Below are 18,038 nucleotides of genomic sequence, written 5' to 3'. Positions count from 1 at the left end.
GAGGACCCGGGGGAATCGGGTGGAGAGGGAGGTGGGAGCGGGGATCGGGATGGGGAATGCGTGTAAATCCATGGCTGATTCATATCAATGTATGACAAAACCCACTGAAATGTTGTGAAGTGATTGGCCTCCAACTAATAAAAAAAAAAAATTTAAAAAAAAAAAGTGGGAGTAATATTCTATGTATGTATATACCACATTTTGACTATCCTTCTATTATTAATGGATGAAAATAGTTTTCACCTCCTATGTAGTGTGAATAATGCTGCTATGAACACGCTATAAACATGAATATTCAGGCTGCTTTTGGAAGTATATTAGAAGTAGAATTGCTGAATCATAGGGTAATGTTAATTTTAAATTAATTGAGGAATCTCCATACTATTTTCCACAGTGAATGCCCCATTTTACAGGTCCCACAAACAGTGTACAGTTGTTCCAATTTCACCATATTTTTTTTCCTTTTTCCTTTCTTTTCAGTGAATGCCATTTTAGTGGATGCTGGGTGACATTTCCTTGGCAACTTAACTTGCATCTCCCTAATGGTAATGATATTAAGCATCTTTTCATCTTCTTATTGTCTGCTTTGCAGTATGTCTATTTCAGACCTTTACCCTCCTTTTAATCAAGTTGTTTTTGTTGTTGATGATGGAGTAAGATTTTAATAATTGGTGTTTGCATGTGTGTGTGTGCACATATAAGTAAAATTCTATGTTTTGTGCTATATTAAAGTTTTACATACATAAAATATTTAAACTGGTTTATTTATTTTATTTTATTTTTGTAATTCCAGTCATCACAACACTGATTTAAGAGTCAAGAAAAGTGGATGGAGTTCATTCAGATTTGGTTTTCTTACATCTTCAACTTTAAAGAGAATATATTTTTAAAATTAATGTAATTGTTTTGTATCCCAATTACTTTGCTCATGTTTCTGATATCACTTGACCCTGATGGCTCAAGCAGTAAAGAATCCCTCTGCAATGCCAGAGACACAGGAGATGAGGGTTTGATTCCTGGGTCTGGAAGACCCTTTGCAAAGGAAATGGCAATCTACTCCAGTACTCTTGCCTGAGAAATCCCATGGACTGAGCAGTCTGGCGAGCTACAGTCCATAAGGTTGCAGAGTCAGACAGGACTGAGCACACACACATATATGCATATATTCTGTTTTCATGTAAATAAATAAGCACTTGCATCATAATTTGAAAGGCGAGGTGGTATCAATTCATTCATTCATTCAACAAACTCACTCAATACTTACTAGGTCACTGGGCCTTGTCCTGTGGGCATAACAGTGAATAAGACAAATGTTATAGAATTTTCCATTGTAAAGACATCTACTGAACAGGTTAAGTATTAGTGTGGTAAGTATCTGTCCATAATCAGTCTCCAGACTTTACCAGAACTCACAGCATATGGGTTCTTCTAGCTGTATCCAGTATTAAGTGGACAGAGAACTAATACTACTTAAATACAGCATATTGTCTAGGTTACACTCCCATAGCACAGGAATAAAATTCTAGGTGATTTTAGATTTTGCAAGTCAGGTTAAGAGGGGCCATAGAACTATCATGTTATTCTATGCTTTAGTGAACTTCCTTTTGTTCTTTTGTCTCAGGTCTTTTGTAATGGCAGCAACTTATTGTATTTGAAATCTTCACTTTTTTTGTTTTAATGGTTTCAAGTAGTTTGGAAACTTTTGAGAGTAAAAGTGGAATATAGAAATTACAAATCACTAGAATGTCATAAAAACTAAGAGCTGACATGTCTGTGGGATCTCCAATAAGTATTACCCACTCTTACGCCATGGATTCTGGAGAAAACTGAGAAATAATTATCAACTGGAATATTGTTGGAGACTAAGTTGGAAGCTGTAACTTGGTGGGAAAACCAGATAAGCATGGTAATTGAACTCAGTAATCAAGATATCTTCTCTTCAAACAAACCTGTACAGGAGAACTTCCCTAATCCTTTTACATTAGAGAGTAACCTGGGATGTCATCAGTATGGTAGAGTAGGAAACATGGACAGTAGGAGCTGAGGGCTGGGACTAGACCTGGCTTTACCATAACTAAGCATGTGTTATGAATGGCAAAATACTTATTGCTATATGTCAGTGCCACCATGTACAGAGGGGTACAATGGGTTGTGGCACAGAATTAGTGGAGATAATAATAAAGTCAATGTGTAAACACGACCTGTGTCAGTGCATGCTTTACCAGTTATTTGCTGAACACTTTCTGAGGATCATGAGCTCTGGAGAGAGGTAATGAGGATGAGTAAATTGCCAAGTAGGTCCTTTAAGGCAGTCATGGGGTAAGAGCTATGTAATTAACAAGATCTGGGCTTCAGGCCTGGTTTTCCACTTAATGTGCAACCTTGGGTTCATCTAAAGTCTCTAATCTTCAAAGTTCTGTTTACAAAATGAAAACTACTTTATGGGGTGATCATGATGTGAAGATTACATGAGATGATATCTGTGCAACATTCATCACAGAGTCTGGAAAACAGATCATGTTCTGTCAATGGTAATAAAAATAATAAAAACTATTAGCAACTTGGAGGAAGTGAAATGTTTATAGCCAGAAAAGGGGAACAATTACATCCTAAATGGAGCAAAAAAAAAAGAAAAGAAAATGAAAGGAATGAAGGGTGGTTTGGCACAGAGAGGGCTGTTAAAGATCCTTCTTCTTGGATAGCCACAGTTTCTCACTATGAGCAGCCAGGAAACACAGGCTGCCCATTCTAAGGACAAGAAATCTGTCTCTAGCTCTTCGGTATTCCTCTTGGACTTCTTTCCCCGGATTAAGGTACTGAGGATAGTATTAGTTGTGGAGTTACTGTTGGGACTCTATGGTTTACTCACAATGATAGAAAGTCTTACTGGGTAAACAGAATTTAACACTTTAGAGAAAGCATTTTCTATTATCTGTTTATTCATTTAAAAGGAAGGGAAGTTTAGAGGAGAATGATACATGTTTATGCACGGCTGAGTCCCTTTGCTGTTTACCTAAAACTGTCACACCATTTCTAACTGGCTATGCTCCAGTTAACAATACAAAATAAAAGTTAAAAAAAAAAAAAAAACAAAAAGGAAGAAATGGACGATCTTATTTGCAAAACAGAAATAGAGACACAGAGAATAGAAGTATGGCTTTTGAGTCTGAAAGCAGGGGAATGAATTAGGAGATTGGGGCTGACATATATACACTATTGATACTATACATAAGATAGATGACTAATGAGAATCTCCTGGGTAGCACAGGGAACTCGACTCAATGCTCTGTGGTGACATAAATGGGAAGGAAATAAAAAGAAGGGATATATGGTTGGGTACGGCTGATTCACTTTACGGTGCAGAAGAAATTAACACATTGTAAAGCAACTATATTCCAATAAAAACTGTTTTAAAAAAGAAAAAGAAATAGAGAATGATGTTAAAAGACAAGAAGTTTCCAAAATCCTTTACAAAATTCACAATTTATTTCAGAGCAGTAAATACTACATTGTAGAAAACCATTTTTAGGGATCTTTTCACTTCCTTGTTCCTTAAGGAATAGATTAAAGAGTTCAGCATGGGTGAGACAGTATTATTTAATATTTGCACTGTGACACCTAGCAAGGGGTTGGGTGTGGGCTGCAGATAGACAATGATTACAGGTCCAAAGGCACAAAGAATGGCAGTGAGGTGGGCACTGCAGGTAGAAAAAGCTTTCTGCCTGCCCTCTGCTGAACGGATCCTCAAAATGGCAATCCCAATGCGTGTGTAGGAGACACAAACACACAACCAAAACATTAAAACCAGAAAGCCAACATTAGTGGAACTCACTCTCCGGGCCAGGGAGCTGTCAGCACAAGCCAGGGGTAAGACAGCAGGAATGTCACAGAAGAAGTGGTCCACCTGATTGGGGCCACAGTAGGGTAGCTGAAAAACAAAGGCTATCAGGACGGAAGCATGAAGATAACTTAGCAACCAGGCTGCCATGACCAAACCAACACAGACTCCAGGTCTCATGATGAGCATATACCTCAGTGGGTGACAGATGGCAACAAAACGATCATAAGCCATCACAGAATAGAGGCAGCCTTCCGTAGAACCCAGGAAATGATAGAAGAAGAGCTGAACAGCACATCCCTTGTAAGATATGGCTCGGCTCTGGCCAGAGAGATAGAATAGCATCTTGGGACAGGTGACAGAGGGGAACAGCATGTCCAAAATCGATAGGAGTCCCAAGAAGAAGTACATGGGAGTGTGAAGGGTCAAGGAGGAGACAATTGCTAGAAGGATGAGCAAATTTCCCAGCAGGGTGAAGAGGTAAATAAATGAGAAGATGACAAGGAGCACAGTCTCCAGTCCCTCTGTCTGAGGTATTCCCAGTAGGACGAACTCATTCAGCTCTGTGTGGTTCCTCATGTTCCTGGGAGGAAGGTCTAGGGGAGAAAAAAGAGCAGAAAGCATGACTGCGGAGGCTGACTGTGACAGACACAATACCTATACATTCATCACCATTCACTCTTAAAGGAAATCAACCCTGAATATTCATTGGAAGGACTGTTGCTAATCTGAAGGTCCAATTCTTTGGCACCTGAATGAAGAGCTGACTCCTTGGAAAAGACCCTGATGCTGGGAAAGATTGAAGGCAAAAGGATAACGGGTGGGCAAAGTATGAGATCGTTAGATAGCATGACCAACTCAATAGGCTTGGATTTGAGCAAACTCTGGGAGTTAGTGGAAAATAGAGGAACCAAGAATGTTGCAGTCCATGGGATGGCAAAAGAGTCTGACAGGACTTAGCAACTGAACAACAACCACCACCATCTCTGTTTAAATGTAAAGATGATGTTGAAAATGAGAATTAGAAATTCTGCCAAGAATATTGTGGGTCTACTAAGTGCTTCCCCAGTGACTCAGTGGTGTGGAATCTGCCTGCAATTCAGGAGAAGTGAGTTCCATCCCTGGATTGAGGAGATCCCCTGAAGAAGGAAATGGCAACCCACTCACATATTCTTGCCTGGGAGGAGCCTAGAGGGCTACAGTCCATGGGGTCGCAAAGAGTCAGACATGACAGAGCAGCTAAGCAACAACTTTATGGCAGCAGACAGCCCAGGGGTAGGCATAGTAGAGGCTCCTTTCCAATTTTCATCTTTTAAATATTTCTCATATCTTTTTCAACTTGTCTTAACTTTTCCAACACAGCGAGGTCTTCAAATCATAGATCAACCCATGAATTCTACCCTAACTAGTTCAAGCTCTATTTTTATTTTTACTTTACTTTTACATTGGTGATTACAATGAGAAGGAGAGGGTGAGAGTCAAATTATTGTTTTTTTAAATGAAGGATAAAATTTGGGCACTTACAAGGCAACATAACTGGCTGGTGCTATTGAGTTGAATGTTGCTTTTCTCTCCTTCTGCAGGAGAAGGAAGCCGCCCTGTCCTGCTGAATTCCCATCAGCTTTTGCAGTCTGCTGGTAGACCTCCAGAGTGCTCTTTTCTGATTACTTTCAAATAGAATGTCAAAAATCTCAGTGTGTTTTCTCTCTTATAGTAATTTCCTCTCTGACTCTAGTAACTGCAATGATGCCCAAACAAACTTTAGTAATCTTGGTCTTCCTTTGGGTACTAATCACAGAAGTCAGGGACCTTATTAAACCAGGGAGCAATTAACTTAATATAATTAGCCTTTAGTTAGCAATGAGACAGAAAGAGAGAGAGGAGGAAACTGATTAAATAGGAAATATTTTACGATAATCTTTACAAAATATACTTCAGTGGAATGATATTATAATTTAAAAATTCATTTGGCACATATATCACATATTTGTAGGTACATTTATATATTTACTATTTTTCATGTGTATGTGTTGTTTTAATCAAACAATTGTTTTACTACTTGTGTCAATAAGATTGATTTATTGCAAGGACTAGTAACTGGGTTAGCTCAGAAAATTAATGAAATTGTTGAAAAACTAGGCTCATGGAAGGCTAGGAACTAGGGCAGCTCCTCAGCAGTAAGAACTTGTGGCACATCTTCAGGGCCCTGCTGTCAGTTGATTCAGCCTCAGCTGCCCATTGTTTCTGGGAACCTCAGCTCCAGATTCAAATCCAATTTCCTTGGCAGAATCACCTGCCTGCCTCTGTGGCCAGGGTACAGGGTGCAATGGGATAGAGACTGAAAGTTATCCAAAGTGTAGGGGAGATAAAGGCCTGTTGTTAGGAGAGAAGTGGTAGGAAACACGCTGATAAGTCAAAAAGAACTTTTAGCTGGAACTTGAAGTGTGTGTCTTTTAGTACTTGATATCTGTTCAAATGTCTAAATGCCTAGAATACTCAATAAATATTTGAGGGGATAGATTTCAAAGTCATCATTGAACACATTCATTAGCTTGCTTATTTATGTATACATGGATCCATTTATTTGCATAAATACTGAGTTCCAATCATATCAGGCAGGGCATTAATTATTTTCCAAGAGTCAGAAAGCTTAAGGAGGGCAGAGTGGTTAATTATAACCCCTCTGCTCAAAATTCTATCTGAAAGGAAAAGAGTACTTGACAGTCTTATTTAAACCCTTTAAAACTCTCATGAAGTCTTCTACAGATAAGGAAAGTTAGGATCCAAGAACTTTATTTGCCCAAAATCATGGAGTTCACTCCGAAGGAACTGGAATTTGTTCTCTTTAGAACTTTTGCCCCTAAAGTTTCTGATCATCAGATTTCAGGGTTTAAAGCGCATTGAGGTAGTTACATTATTCCAAGTATATCTAGAATTTCTATTTAAAAAGTAAACATTATTTTTGTTGCACATCTCACTAAGGCTAAAAAGATGTAAAAGTTGATAATTCTAGGACTTCCCTCGTGAAGTGAAGTGAAGTGAGATCGCTCAGTTGTGTCCAACTGTTTGAGACCCTGTGGGCTGTAGCCTACCAGGATCCTCCATCCATGGGATTCTCCAGGCAAGAACACTGGAGTGGGTTGCCATTTCCTTCTCCAGGGGATCCTTCTGACCCAGGGATCGTACCCAGGTCTCCTGCATTGCAAGCAGATGCTTTACCCTCTGAACCACCAGGGAAGCCTCTAGAAAAGATATAAAAGTTGATAGTTCTAGGGCTTCCCTAGTAGCTCAGTGGTAAAGAATCTGCCTGCCAATGCAGGAGACACAAGGTTGGATCCCTGGTCCACTGATTCCATGTGGGGTGAGGCAACCAAGCCAGTGCACCATAGCTACTGTGTCAGTGCTCTTGAGACCGGAGGTCACAACCACTGAGCCTGTGCATCACAGCTACTCAAGTCCGCATTCCCTAGAGCTCATGCTCTGCAACAAGAGAAGCCACTGTCTTGAGAAGCCTGATCACTGCAATTAGAGAGTAGCCCCTGCTATCCATGATTAGAGAAAAGCTGGAGCAGCCATGAAGACCCAGCACAGCCAAATAAATCTATCAGTCACTCAGTCGGGTCCTACTCTTTGCAACCCCATGAACCGCAGCACGCCAGGCCTCCCTGTCCATCATCAACTCCCGGAGTTTACCGAAAATCAGGTCCATTGAGTCGGTGATGCCATCCAACCATCTCATCCTCTGTCGTCCCCTTCTCCTCCTGCCCTCAATGTATAAATACCCTAAATTATTAAAAAATATTGTAAAAAATGTTAATAATTCTACCATCCTATTTATCTTTGATTATCTTTAATACTTTGAAGCATGACAACCTACTTGAAAAACCTGTACAGGTTGTATAAATAAAAAAAGATGATAAACATGATTTTGATTAAGAAATAAACACCATTGAATTGATCTTGGTCTATAAAAGTGTTCAGAGTTAGGATTAGGAAGGATAAATAAATAAAAAGTAGAAAAGACATGGAGTAACTTGTAGAAGTTTAATTGTTTACTTGTAAGTTTACTTGTAGAAGAAAAAGAAGGGATAACAACAGGAGGGGTGTTTGCAGGGTTTGAAGATAGGAATAAGAAATAATATGGGAATACTCTCATACATCTGGAGAAGAGAATGGCAATCCACTCCAGTATTCTTGCCTGAAGCATTCCATGGACAGAGGAGACTAGCAGGCTACAGTCCATGAGATTGAAGAGTCAGAAAAGACTGAGTAACTAACACTCATATGTCAGAGATATTGAAAGAAAAAAAAGCTGAGGTAAGATGTTTTGGTGTGTGTATGTAGAAGGTCACATGTTTATTTTCAAAATTTTGGCAAAACTGCTATATTGAGTAGAGCTGCATGAAGATTTGAGACGGAATCTCAATTCTATGCACAAACTGTAATTTACAGAAATCTACCCAATATCCCTAAGCCATGTTTCACCTTCTGTAAAGTAATCTCAACATTGTTTGTAGATAAATGAGATATAACATGTAAAGCAACTGAATTGCACACTGTCTGGTAAGGAGTAAGGACACAAATGATAACTCCAGGCAGACCCCCTGAAGCCTACCTAAGACTGCATTTCTGACTCTTCTCTGCCCACAGCAAACTGAGGTATTCAACAATTTAACAGTAATTTGAGTGGGTTCAAGAGTAGATGAAGTTATAAGAAAAAGAAGAGAACTAGCAAACTCAAAAATCTCAGGATATGTGAGAACCAGAGAAGGAGGCTTCTTTTTACTTATTATTTTATATTGGATTATAGCTGATTAACAATGTTGTGCTAGTTTCAGTGAACAGCGAAGGGACTCAGCCACACATATACATGTATCCACTCTCCCCCAAATTCCCCTCCCATACAGGCTACCACATCACTTTGAGCAGAATTCCCTGTGCCATGCAGTAGATTATCCATTTTAAATAGAGCAGTGTGTACATGTCCATAACAAATGAGCCTCATTTTAAATAGTGGAAAAGCAATACAACGCTTAAATTTACCATCTTAACCATTTTCAGTACACAGTTCAATAGTGTTAACTATATTCATGCTATTGAGCAACCGAACTTTGCAACTTTTTCATATAGCAAAAGGAAACTCTATATCCGTTAACTTATATTCATCTATTTCCCCCTTCCCCAGCCCCTGGCAACCACAATTCTTCCTTCTTTTTCTATCATTTCACTACTCTAAAAACTTCATATAATTTGATTCCTACATTATTTGTCTTTTGTGACTTCTTAAATCACTTAACACAATCTCTTCAAGTTTCACCCATCTAGAAGCATCCATCTGTGTCAATTCCTTTCCCTTTTAAAGTGTGCATAATGTTCCATGTATGTATACACCACATTTTGACTATCCATTCATCATCAATGTACACTTGAATAGCTTCCACCTGCTACCTATTTTGAATAATGCTGCTGTTAACATTCTATAAATATGAACATTCAGGATCTTTTTAGGTGTATACTCAGAAGTAAAATTGCTGAATCATAGAGTAATTTTATTTTTAAATTTTTGGAAGAATCTCCATACTGTTTTTCCATTGTGGATACACTATTTTAGAATTCCCACCAACAAAGCATAATGGTTCCAGTTCCTCCACATTTCTTTTCTTTTTTCCTTTAGTTGTGAGGTGATATCTCATGGTGAATTTGATTTGAATTTCCCTAATGATTATTGATATTGACCATCTTTTTATATGCTTGTTGTGTTTTCTTTGTAGACTGTCCATATGAGACCTTTACCCTCTTTTTAATCAAGTTATTTCTTGTTTTTGATGTTTATGGAATAAGATTTTAAGAATTGGTGTGTGCATGCGGGTGTGTGCACATGTGTTTTAAGTAAAATTTTATGCTATGTGCTATACTAAAGTTTTAAATACAGCAAAGATTTACACTGCTTTATTATTTTTTTTGCAATACCGGTCATTGCAACACAGATTTAGGAGCTGAGAAATATTGTTGGAGTTCATTCAGATTCAACTTCCATATATCTTCAACTTTCATGAGAATATATATTTAAATTGTGTATATGGTTGCTCTCTATCCCAATTATTTCATTCATGTTTCTGTTTTCATGTAAATAAATATATAATTACATAATTTGAAAGGGTAAATTGTCTATATATTGAAAAGTAATGACATTACTTTGCTGACAAAGGTCCGTTTATTCAAAGCTATGGTTTTTCCGATAGTCATGTATGGATGTGAGAGTTGGGCCAGAAAGAAGGCTGAACGATGAAGAATTGATGCTTTTGACCTGTGGTATTGGAGAAGACTCTTGAGAGTCCCTTGGACTTCAAGGAGATACAACCAGGTAATCCTAAAGGAAATCAACCCTGCATATTCATTGGAAGGTCTGATGCTGAAGCTGGAGCTCCAATTCTTTGGTCACCTGATGTGAAGAGTTGACTCACTGGAAAAGACCCTGATGCTGGAAAAGACTGAAGGCAGGAGGAGGAGGGGATGACAGAGGATGAAATGGTTGGATGGCATCACCAACTCAATTGACATGAATTTGAGCAAGCTCCAGGAAATGGTGAAGAACAGGGAAACTTGACATGCTACAGGAATGGGGTCACAAAGAGTCTGACATGACTGAGCAACTGAACAACAACAACAAAAGGATTAAAAATACAAAGGCAGAAATCTCTGAAAAGAGAGAAAGTCTCTGAATCAGACCATCACCAATGGATGGTGAGAGATCAACCATTCTTGACTAGGAACCTGCAGTCTGCTAAGTCCCAAAGGGAAGAAGCTTAATTAGCAAGCTGTTTATCTAGAAGTAAGTCTCAAATCATTCCCAGAGCAAAGAAGCCCCAGAACTTCTCCTTATGATGGCCCTAATCACCAGACAGTGCAAGAGTCATCAAAGAGACGATGAACTTCACCAGAGAATTATTCTTGTGGGGTTTAAAGCCCACATTTTCCACCTTGAATTTAAAGAAGAAATCAAAGAAAACAAAACCCAATACCATAAAACCAAATCATTCCCAGCACAAGGAATTTTTTAACCAAGAGTGTCATAGGTATTTAACTTGGAATTTAATTTTGGGCTAAGTAAAAAGTCTTATGGAATGATGGCCCATCAAATGCAAAGAAAGGCATTTGGGAAAAAAAGCTAATTATTTATCACAATGTGGAACATTCTCATCCACGAGGATTCAAGAGCCAAAACAATATCTCTTGAGATATCAAATCAATCTAAAGTTATATTATTTAAAATCAATGTTTCTCTAGCTTTTCCTCTAGTGGTTTTGTCTATGAGGGGAAAAAGAAGCACTTTACTCATCAAAGATGGACAGTTTCTTTAAATTTTGAATTTTACTTAATGGTCCAAATCCTAGTTGTAAGATTGGTAAGTAGCAAAATCTTAGTGTTTTTCATTGCTTGGAATTTTGGGGTGATTACAATGTGTTTATGGTCATAATTTTGTTTTACATCTTCAGCGTAAGCAGATATTGCTTTTGTCATGGCTTATGGAACCACCTTTGTGTCATTTTATAAAAAAGACAATATGAAATTCCATAAAATTACAAGTCAATAAAGTTCTTCCTCTATGCACCATAGCTTTTCAACTCTACATTTTAGACAAAAGAAAAACTCCGATTTTATCACATGCCCCAGAATAGAAGTGTGTTGCTGATATGACTCTGTGGCATTTGCATCTTCAAAATTCAAGAAGAAATGTTCCTCTTCTCTTACAGGGGTACAGGTGTCCAACCAAATTTCTCTTCATTTCTTCATTTCATTCCTTTTCTCTTTGAATATGTAATTGTTCACTCAGATCACTCAAACAAAATAAAACAAAATAAAAATACTTACAGTATGAGTCCTGGAATAATAGAAATCTGCCCCCCCCCCCAAAAAAAACATGATTTCAGGCTACCTATTATCCTTTACTTTTAAAAGCACATTTGTATTTGTTTTATAGCAAATATAAATATTCAGTCTTAGGACTCAATTCCCATAGATATAGTTTAGTTCTATTCATTACTATTTAAGTAGATTGAACCCTTCATGGCCATCTCTAAATACATTGTGAGATGATTTGATCACACATTTTTTTTTCATTTATTTTTATTAGTTGGAGGCTAATTACTTTACAATATTGTAGTGGTTTTTGCCATACATTGCATTGAATCAGCCATGGATTTACATGTTCCCCATCTTGATCCTCCCTCCCACCTCCCTACCCATCCCATCCCTCTGGGTCTTCCCAGTGCACCAGCCCTGAGCACTTGTCTCATGCATCCAACCTGGCTGGCGTTGATCCACTTTTTAAGGAAGATGATTAACTGCTTAAAATCCTGGAAGGACAGGAGATAAAATAAAAATTTATAAATACAAATAAACATTGTATAAGAGGAGTTGAGGAAAGCAGTGATATTCTGACCACCAGTGCCTAAGTTTGGTGCCAGATTTCACTTAGAAACAGGAGACCATGGTCTAGGGTGGGATGGAGGAATCTGGCTGCAACTAATGCTGGACCAGTATTGGGCTCCTGACTTGACACATCTACGGCTGACCAGAGAGCTTTAGGAAGGCAGTTTTCTCTCCACAATCAAGGATGAAGGTCTCTTTGTGTGCTCAGTTGCTGCAGTCCTGTCTGACTCTTTGCGACCCCATGGACTGTAGCCCGCCAGGCTCCTCGGGCCATGGGATTCTCCAGCTAAGTATAATAAAGTGGGTTGCCATGTACTTCTCCAGGGGATCTTCCTGACCTAGAGATCAAGCCCCGCGTCTCCTGCATTTCAGGCAGATTCTTTACTGACTGAGCCACCGGGGAAATCTTTAGGATTTTTTTTTTTTTTTGACTGTATTTTTTTTTCATTTATTTTTATTAGTTGGAGGCTAATTACTTTACAATATTATAGTGGCTTTTGCCATACCTTGACATGAATCAGCCATGGATTTACATGTGTTCCCCATCCCATCCCTCTGGGTCTTCCCAGTGCACCAGCCCTGAGCACTTGTCTCATGCATCCAGCCTGGGCTGGTGATCTGTTTCACCCTTGATAGTATACTTGTTTCAATGCTGTTCTCTCAGAACATCCCACCCTCGCCTTCTCCCACTGAGTCCCAAAGTCTGTTCTGTACATCTGTGTCTCTTTTTCTGTTTTGCATATTGGGTTATCATTACCATCTTTTTATTTTTTTTTTAATTTTTTTTTATTATTATTATTATTTTTTTTCCAGTGGGTTTTGTCATACACTGATATGAATCAGCCATGGATTTACATGTATTCCCAATCCCAATCCCCCCTCCCACCTCCCTCTCCACCCGATTCCTCTGGGTCTTCCCAGTGCACCAGGCCCGAGCACTTGTCTCATGCATCCCACCTGGGCTGGTGATCTGTTTCACCATAGATAGTATACATGCTGTTCTTTTGAAATATCCCACCCTCACATTCTCCCACAAAGTTCAAAAGTCTGTTCTGTATTTCTGTGTCTCTTTTTCTGTTTTGCATATAGGGTTATCGTTATCACCTTTCTAAATTCCATATATATGTGTTAGTATGCTGTAATGTTCTTTATCTTTCTGGCTTACTTCACTCTGTATAATGGGCTCCAGCTTCATCCATCTCATTAGGACTGGTTCAAATGAATTATTTTTAATGGCTGAGTAATATTCCATGGTGTATATGTACCACAGCTTCCTTATCCATTCATCTGCTGATGGGCATCTAGGTTGCTTCCATGTCCTGGCTATTATAAACAGTGCTGCGATGAACATTGGGGTGCACGTGTCTCTTTCAGATCTGGTTTCCTCAGTGTGTATGCCCAGAAGTGGGATTGCTGGGTCATATGGCAGTTCTATTTCCAGTTTTTAAAGAAATCTCCACACTGTTTTCCATAGCGGCTGTACTAGTTTGCATTCCCACCAACAGTGTAAGAGGGTTCCCTTTTCTCTACACCCTCTCCAGCATTTATTGGTTGTAGACTTTTGGATAGCAGCCATCCTGACTGGCGTGTAATGGTACCTCATTGTGGTTTTGATTTGCATTTCTCTAATAACGAGTGATGTTGAGCATCTTTTCATGTGTTTGTTAGCCATCTGTATGTCTTCTTTGGAGAAATGTCTGTTTAGTTCTTTGCCCCATTTTTTGATTGGGTCATTTATTTTTCTGGCATTGAGCTGCAGGAGTTGCTTGTATATTTTTGAGATTAATCCTTTGTCTGTTTCTTCATTTGCTATTATTTTCTCCCAATCTGAGGGCTGTCTTTTCACCTTACTTATAGTTTCCTTTGTTGTGCAAAAGCTTTTAAGTTTCATTAGGTCCCATTTGTTTAGTTTTGCTTTTATTTCCAATATTCTGGGAGGTGGGTCAGAGAGGATCCTGCTGTGATTTATGTCGGAGAGTGTTTTGCCTATGTTCTCCTCTAGGAGTTTTATAGTTTCTGGTCTTACATTTAGATCTTTAATCCATTTTGAGTTTACTTTTGTGTATGGTGTTAGAAAGTGTTCTAGTTTCATTCTTTTACAAGTGGTTGACCAGTTTTCCCAGCAAACTCTTCCAGAAAATTGCAGATGAAGGTACGCTTCCAAACTCATTCTATGAGGCCACAATCACCCTAATTCCAAAACCAGACAAAGATGCCACAAAAAAAGAAAACTACAGGCCAATATCACTGCTGAACATAGATGCAAAAATCCTTAACAAAATTCTAGCAAACAGAATCCAACGACATATTAAAAAAATCATACACCATGACCAAGTGGGCTTTATCCCAGGAATGCAAGGATTCTTTAATATCCGCAAATCAATCAATGTAATACACCACATTAACAAATTGAAAGATAAAAACCATATGATTATCTCAATAGATGCAGAGAAAGGCTTTGACAAAATTCAACACTCATTTATGATTAAAACTCTCCAAAAAGCAGGAATAGAAGGAACATACCTCAACATAATAAAAGCTATATATGACAAACCCACAGCAAGCATCACCCTCAATGGTGAAAAATTGAAGGCATTTCCCCTGAAATCAGGAACAAGACAAGGGTGCCCACTCTCACCACTACTATCCAACATAGTGTTGGAAGTTCTGGCCACAGCAATCAGAGCAGAAAAAGAAGTAAAAGGAATCCAGATAGGAAAAGAAGAAGTAAAACTCTCACTGTTTGCAGATGACATGATCCTCTACATAGAAAACCCTAAAGACTCTACCAGAAAATTACTAGAGCTAATCAATGAATATAGTAAAGTTGCAGGATATAAAATTAACACACAGAAATCCCTTGCATTCCTATATACTAACAATGAAAAAACAGAAAGAGACATTAAGGAAACAATACCATTCACCATTGCAACAAAAAGAATAAAATACTTAGGAGTATATCTACCTAAAGAAACAAAAGACCTATACATAGAAAACTATAAAACACTGATGAAAGAAATCAAAGAGGACACAAACAGATGGAGAAACATACCGTGTTCATGGATTGGAAGAATTAATATTGTCAAAATGGCTATTCTACCCAAAGCAGTCTATAGATTCAATGCAATCCCTATCAAGCTACCAACGGTATTTTTCACAGAACTAGACCAAAGAATTTCACAATTTGTATGGAAATACAAAAAACCTCAAATAGCCAAAGTAATCTTGAGAAAGAAGAATGGAACTGGAGGAATCAACCTGCCTGACTTCAGACTCTACTACAAAGCCACAGTCATCAAGACAGTATGGTACTGGCACAAAGACAGAAATATAGATCAATGGAACAGAATAGAAAGCCCAGAGATAAATCCACGAACCTATGGACACCTTATCTTTGACAAAGGAGGCAAGGATATACAATGGAAAAAAGACAACCTCGTTACCATCTTTTTAAATTCCATATATATGCATTAGTATACTGTATTGGTCTTTATCTTTCTGGCTTACTTCACTCTGTATAATGGGCTCCAGTTTCATCCATCTCATTAGAACTGATTCAAATGAAATCTTTTTAATGGCTGAGCAATATTCCATTGTGTATATGTACCATAGCTTCCTTATCCATTTATCCGCTGATGAGCATCTAGGTTGCTTCCATGTCCTGGCAATTATAAACAGTGCTGCGATGAACATTGGGGAGCACGTGTCTCTTTCAGATCTGGTTTCCTCTGTGTGTATGCCCAGGAGTGGGATTGCTGGGTCATATGGCAGCTTATATTTATTGTGGAAACCCTCTGATGATCAAAAGACAAAATCTGTATGTTTGGAAGTATGTGTGTATGTGGCGTATATTTCTGTCTGTCTCTATGGTGTCTGTATAGGCATGTATGTTAGAGAAAAAGAGAAAGAGGAAAAGAAAAAGAGAAAGAGAGAGAAGCTTGATTCTTAGAGTAGCTATCAACTCTGAAAAGTAGCTAGTTTGGGTATCTCTTTCATAATTCCACAGAAAAAACACTATAAAATTTATTCCTCTTTTCTATTTAGCTGATTTCATATAAATTTAGTCCTTTTTAATTTGGCTGTTTCTTTTCTATTGGGTGATTTAGGTTCTGCAATAGACAAACAACCATTCCTCCTCAGAGCCCCATGATGAAGCAAACATGCTATCTGCTGTCTTTGTAATAGATAAATTTATCCATTTTTTTCTCTATAAGCTAAGATGCAGTTGGTATATTTCATACTGAAATATGTTCTTATATGAAATATGTCAGTGTTGGATTTGCTGTCCTTCCTGTAGGAACAGAGTACCATACAGAGGAGACATGACAAATGCGAGCCTAGTGATGACGTTCGTCCTCTCGGGCCTTCCCCACACACCAGAGCTGGACACGGTCCTCTTTGGAATCTTCCTGGTGATCTATGTCCTCACTGTGGTGGGAAATCTCATAATGCTAGTGATTATATCGAATCTCCACCTGCACACCCCCATGTACTACTTCCTGAGCAACCTGCCCTTCATTGACATGTGGTAGTCCACGGTCACTACGCTGAAAATGCTGATGATCCTGGTGTCACCTGAAGGCAGTCCTATCTCCTTTTCCAGCTGCGTGGCCCAGTTCTACTCCTTTGACTTTCTGGGCAGCACCGAGTGCTTCCTCTACACCGTCATGTCCTATGACCGCTTCCTGGCCATCAGTTACCCACTCAGGTACGCCAGCATGATGAGTGGGAGGATGTGTGCCATCATGGCCACAACCACATGGCTCAGTGGCTCTCTGCACTCTGCTGCCCAGACCACACCGACATTCCATTTGCCCTTCTGTGGACCCAACCAGATCCAGCATTACATCTATGACGCACCGTCTATCCTCAAACTGGCCTGTGCAGACACGTCCACTGTGGAGATGGTGATCTTTGTCAACATTGGGTTGGTGGCCTTGGGCTGCTTTCTTCTTATTGTGCTGTCCTACGTGTCCATTGTCCGTTCCATCCTGAAGATCCGCACCTCGGCGGGGAGAGGGAGAGCCTTCCAGACCTGTGCCTCCCACTGCATTGTGGTTCTTTGTTTCTTTGTTCCCTGTGCTTTTATTTACCTGAGACCAGGCTCCAAGGAGGCTATGGACAGGGTTGTGACTGTTTTCTACACTGTGCTGACGCCCCTTCTGAACCCTGTGGTCTACACCCTGAGGAACAAGGAAGTGAAGAAAGCTCTGTTGAAACTGAAAAAGTGAGTTAGTGTTTTCTCAAAGTAAATAATCAACACAGATCAGATATGACTAACTTTTATTTATAATTAAGTTAAACACCAACAAGAGTTTATACTAAAAAAAAGAAGAATTGATACTTTTAAGGGACATTTCAATTAATTCTTTAATGAAAACAGTAATTTTTTACTTTTTCTCCCTGTGCAGAGTTCCAGCTTAAGCAGCCTTTTAATGGCAATAATTTAAGGGACGTTCCCTGGAGAAGGAAATGGCAACCCACTCCAGTATTCTTGCCTGGAAAATCCAATGGACAGGCTATAGTTCATAGGGTCACAAAGAGTTTGACACAACTGAAGCAACTTACACAGAGCACACATATATAGCACAAAACACATTATAAACAATAGAAACACAGAAAGACCCAAATCTCTGCATTCGCAAAGGTCATCGTTGGGTAAGGGAGAAAAATAAATGCAGCATCAAACAAGGTACATTGAGGTAGGTGTCATGGGTGCCCAGGAAGAGACTCATTAATTGTTTTAACTTGGAAATTCACTGGAAGA

At 38.9% G+C, this 18,038-nt stretch overlaps 1 protein-coding gene and 1 pseudogene across 1 annotated transcript; one reads left to right on the top strand and one right to left on the bottom strand.

Moving 5' to 3' along the window:
• Window positions 1-3,484: 3,484 nt before the first annotated feature.
• Window positions 3,485-4,417, bottom strand: LOC133067050 (olfactory receptor 10N1-like). Its single transcript, XM_061158309.1, has one exon. It carries the CDS (start codon window positions 4,415-4,417, stop codon window positions 3,485-3,487), a length of 933 nt encoding a protein of 310 aa, XP_061014292.1.
• A 12,176-nt stretch (window positions 4,418-16,593) lies between these two features.
• Window positions 16,594-17,523, top strand: LOC133068225 (olfactory receptor 10G9-like; annotated as a pseudogene).
• Window positions 17,524-18,038: the final 515 nt, after the last annotated feature.

This window comes from Dama dama, chromosome 2 (genome assembly GCF_033118175.1).
Source record: "Dama dama isolate Ldn47 chromosome 2, ASM3311817v1, whole genome shotgun sequence".
NCBI lineage: Eukaryota > Metazoa > Chordata > Mammalia > Artiodactyla > Cervidae > Dama > Dama dama.
This window is presented reverse-complemented; position numbering and strand designations above follow the sequence as displayed.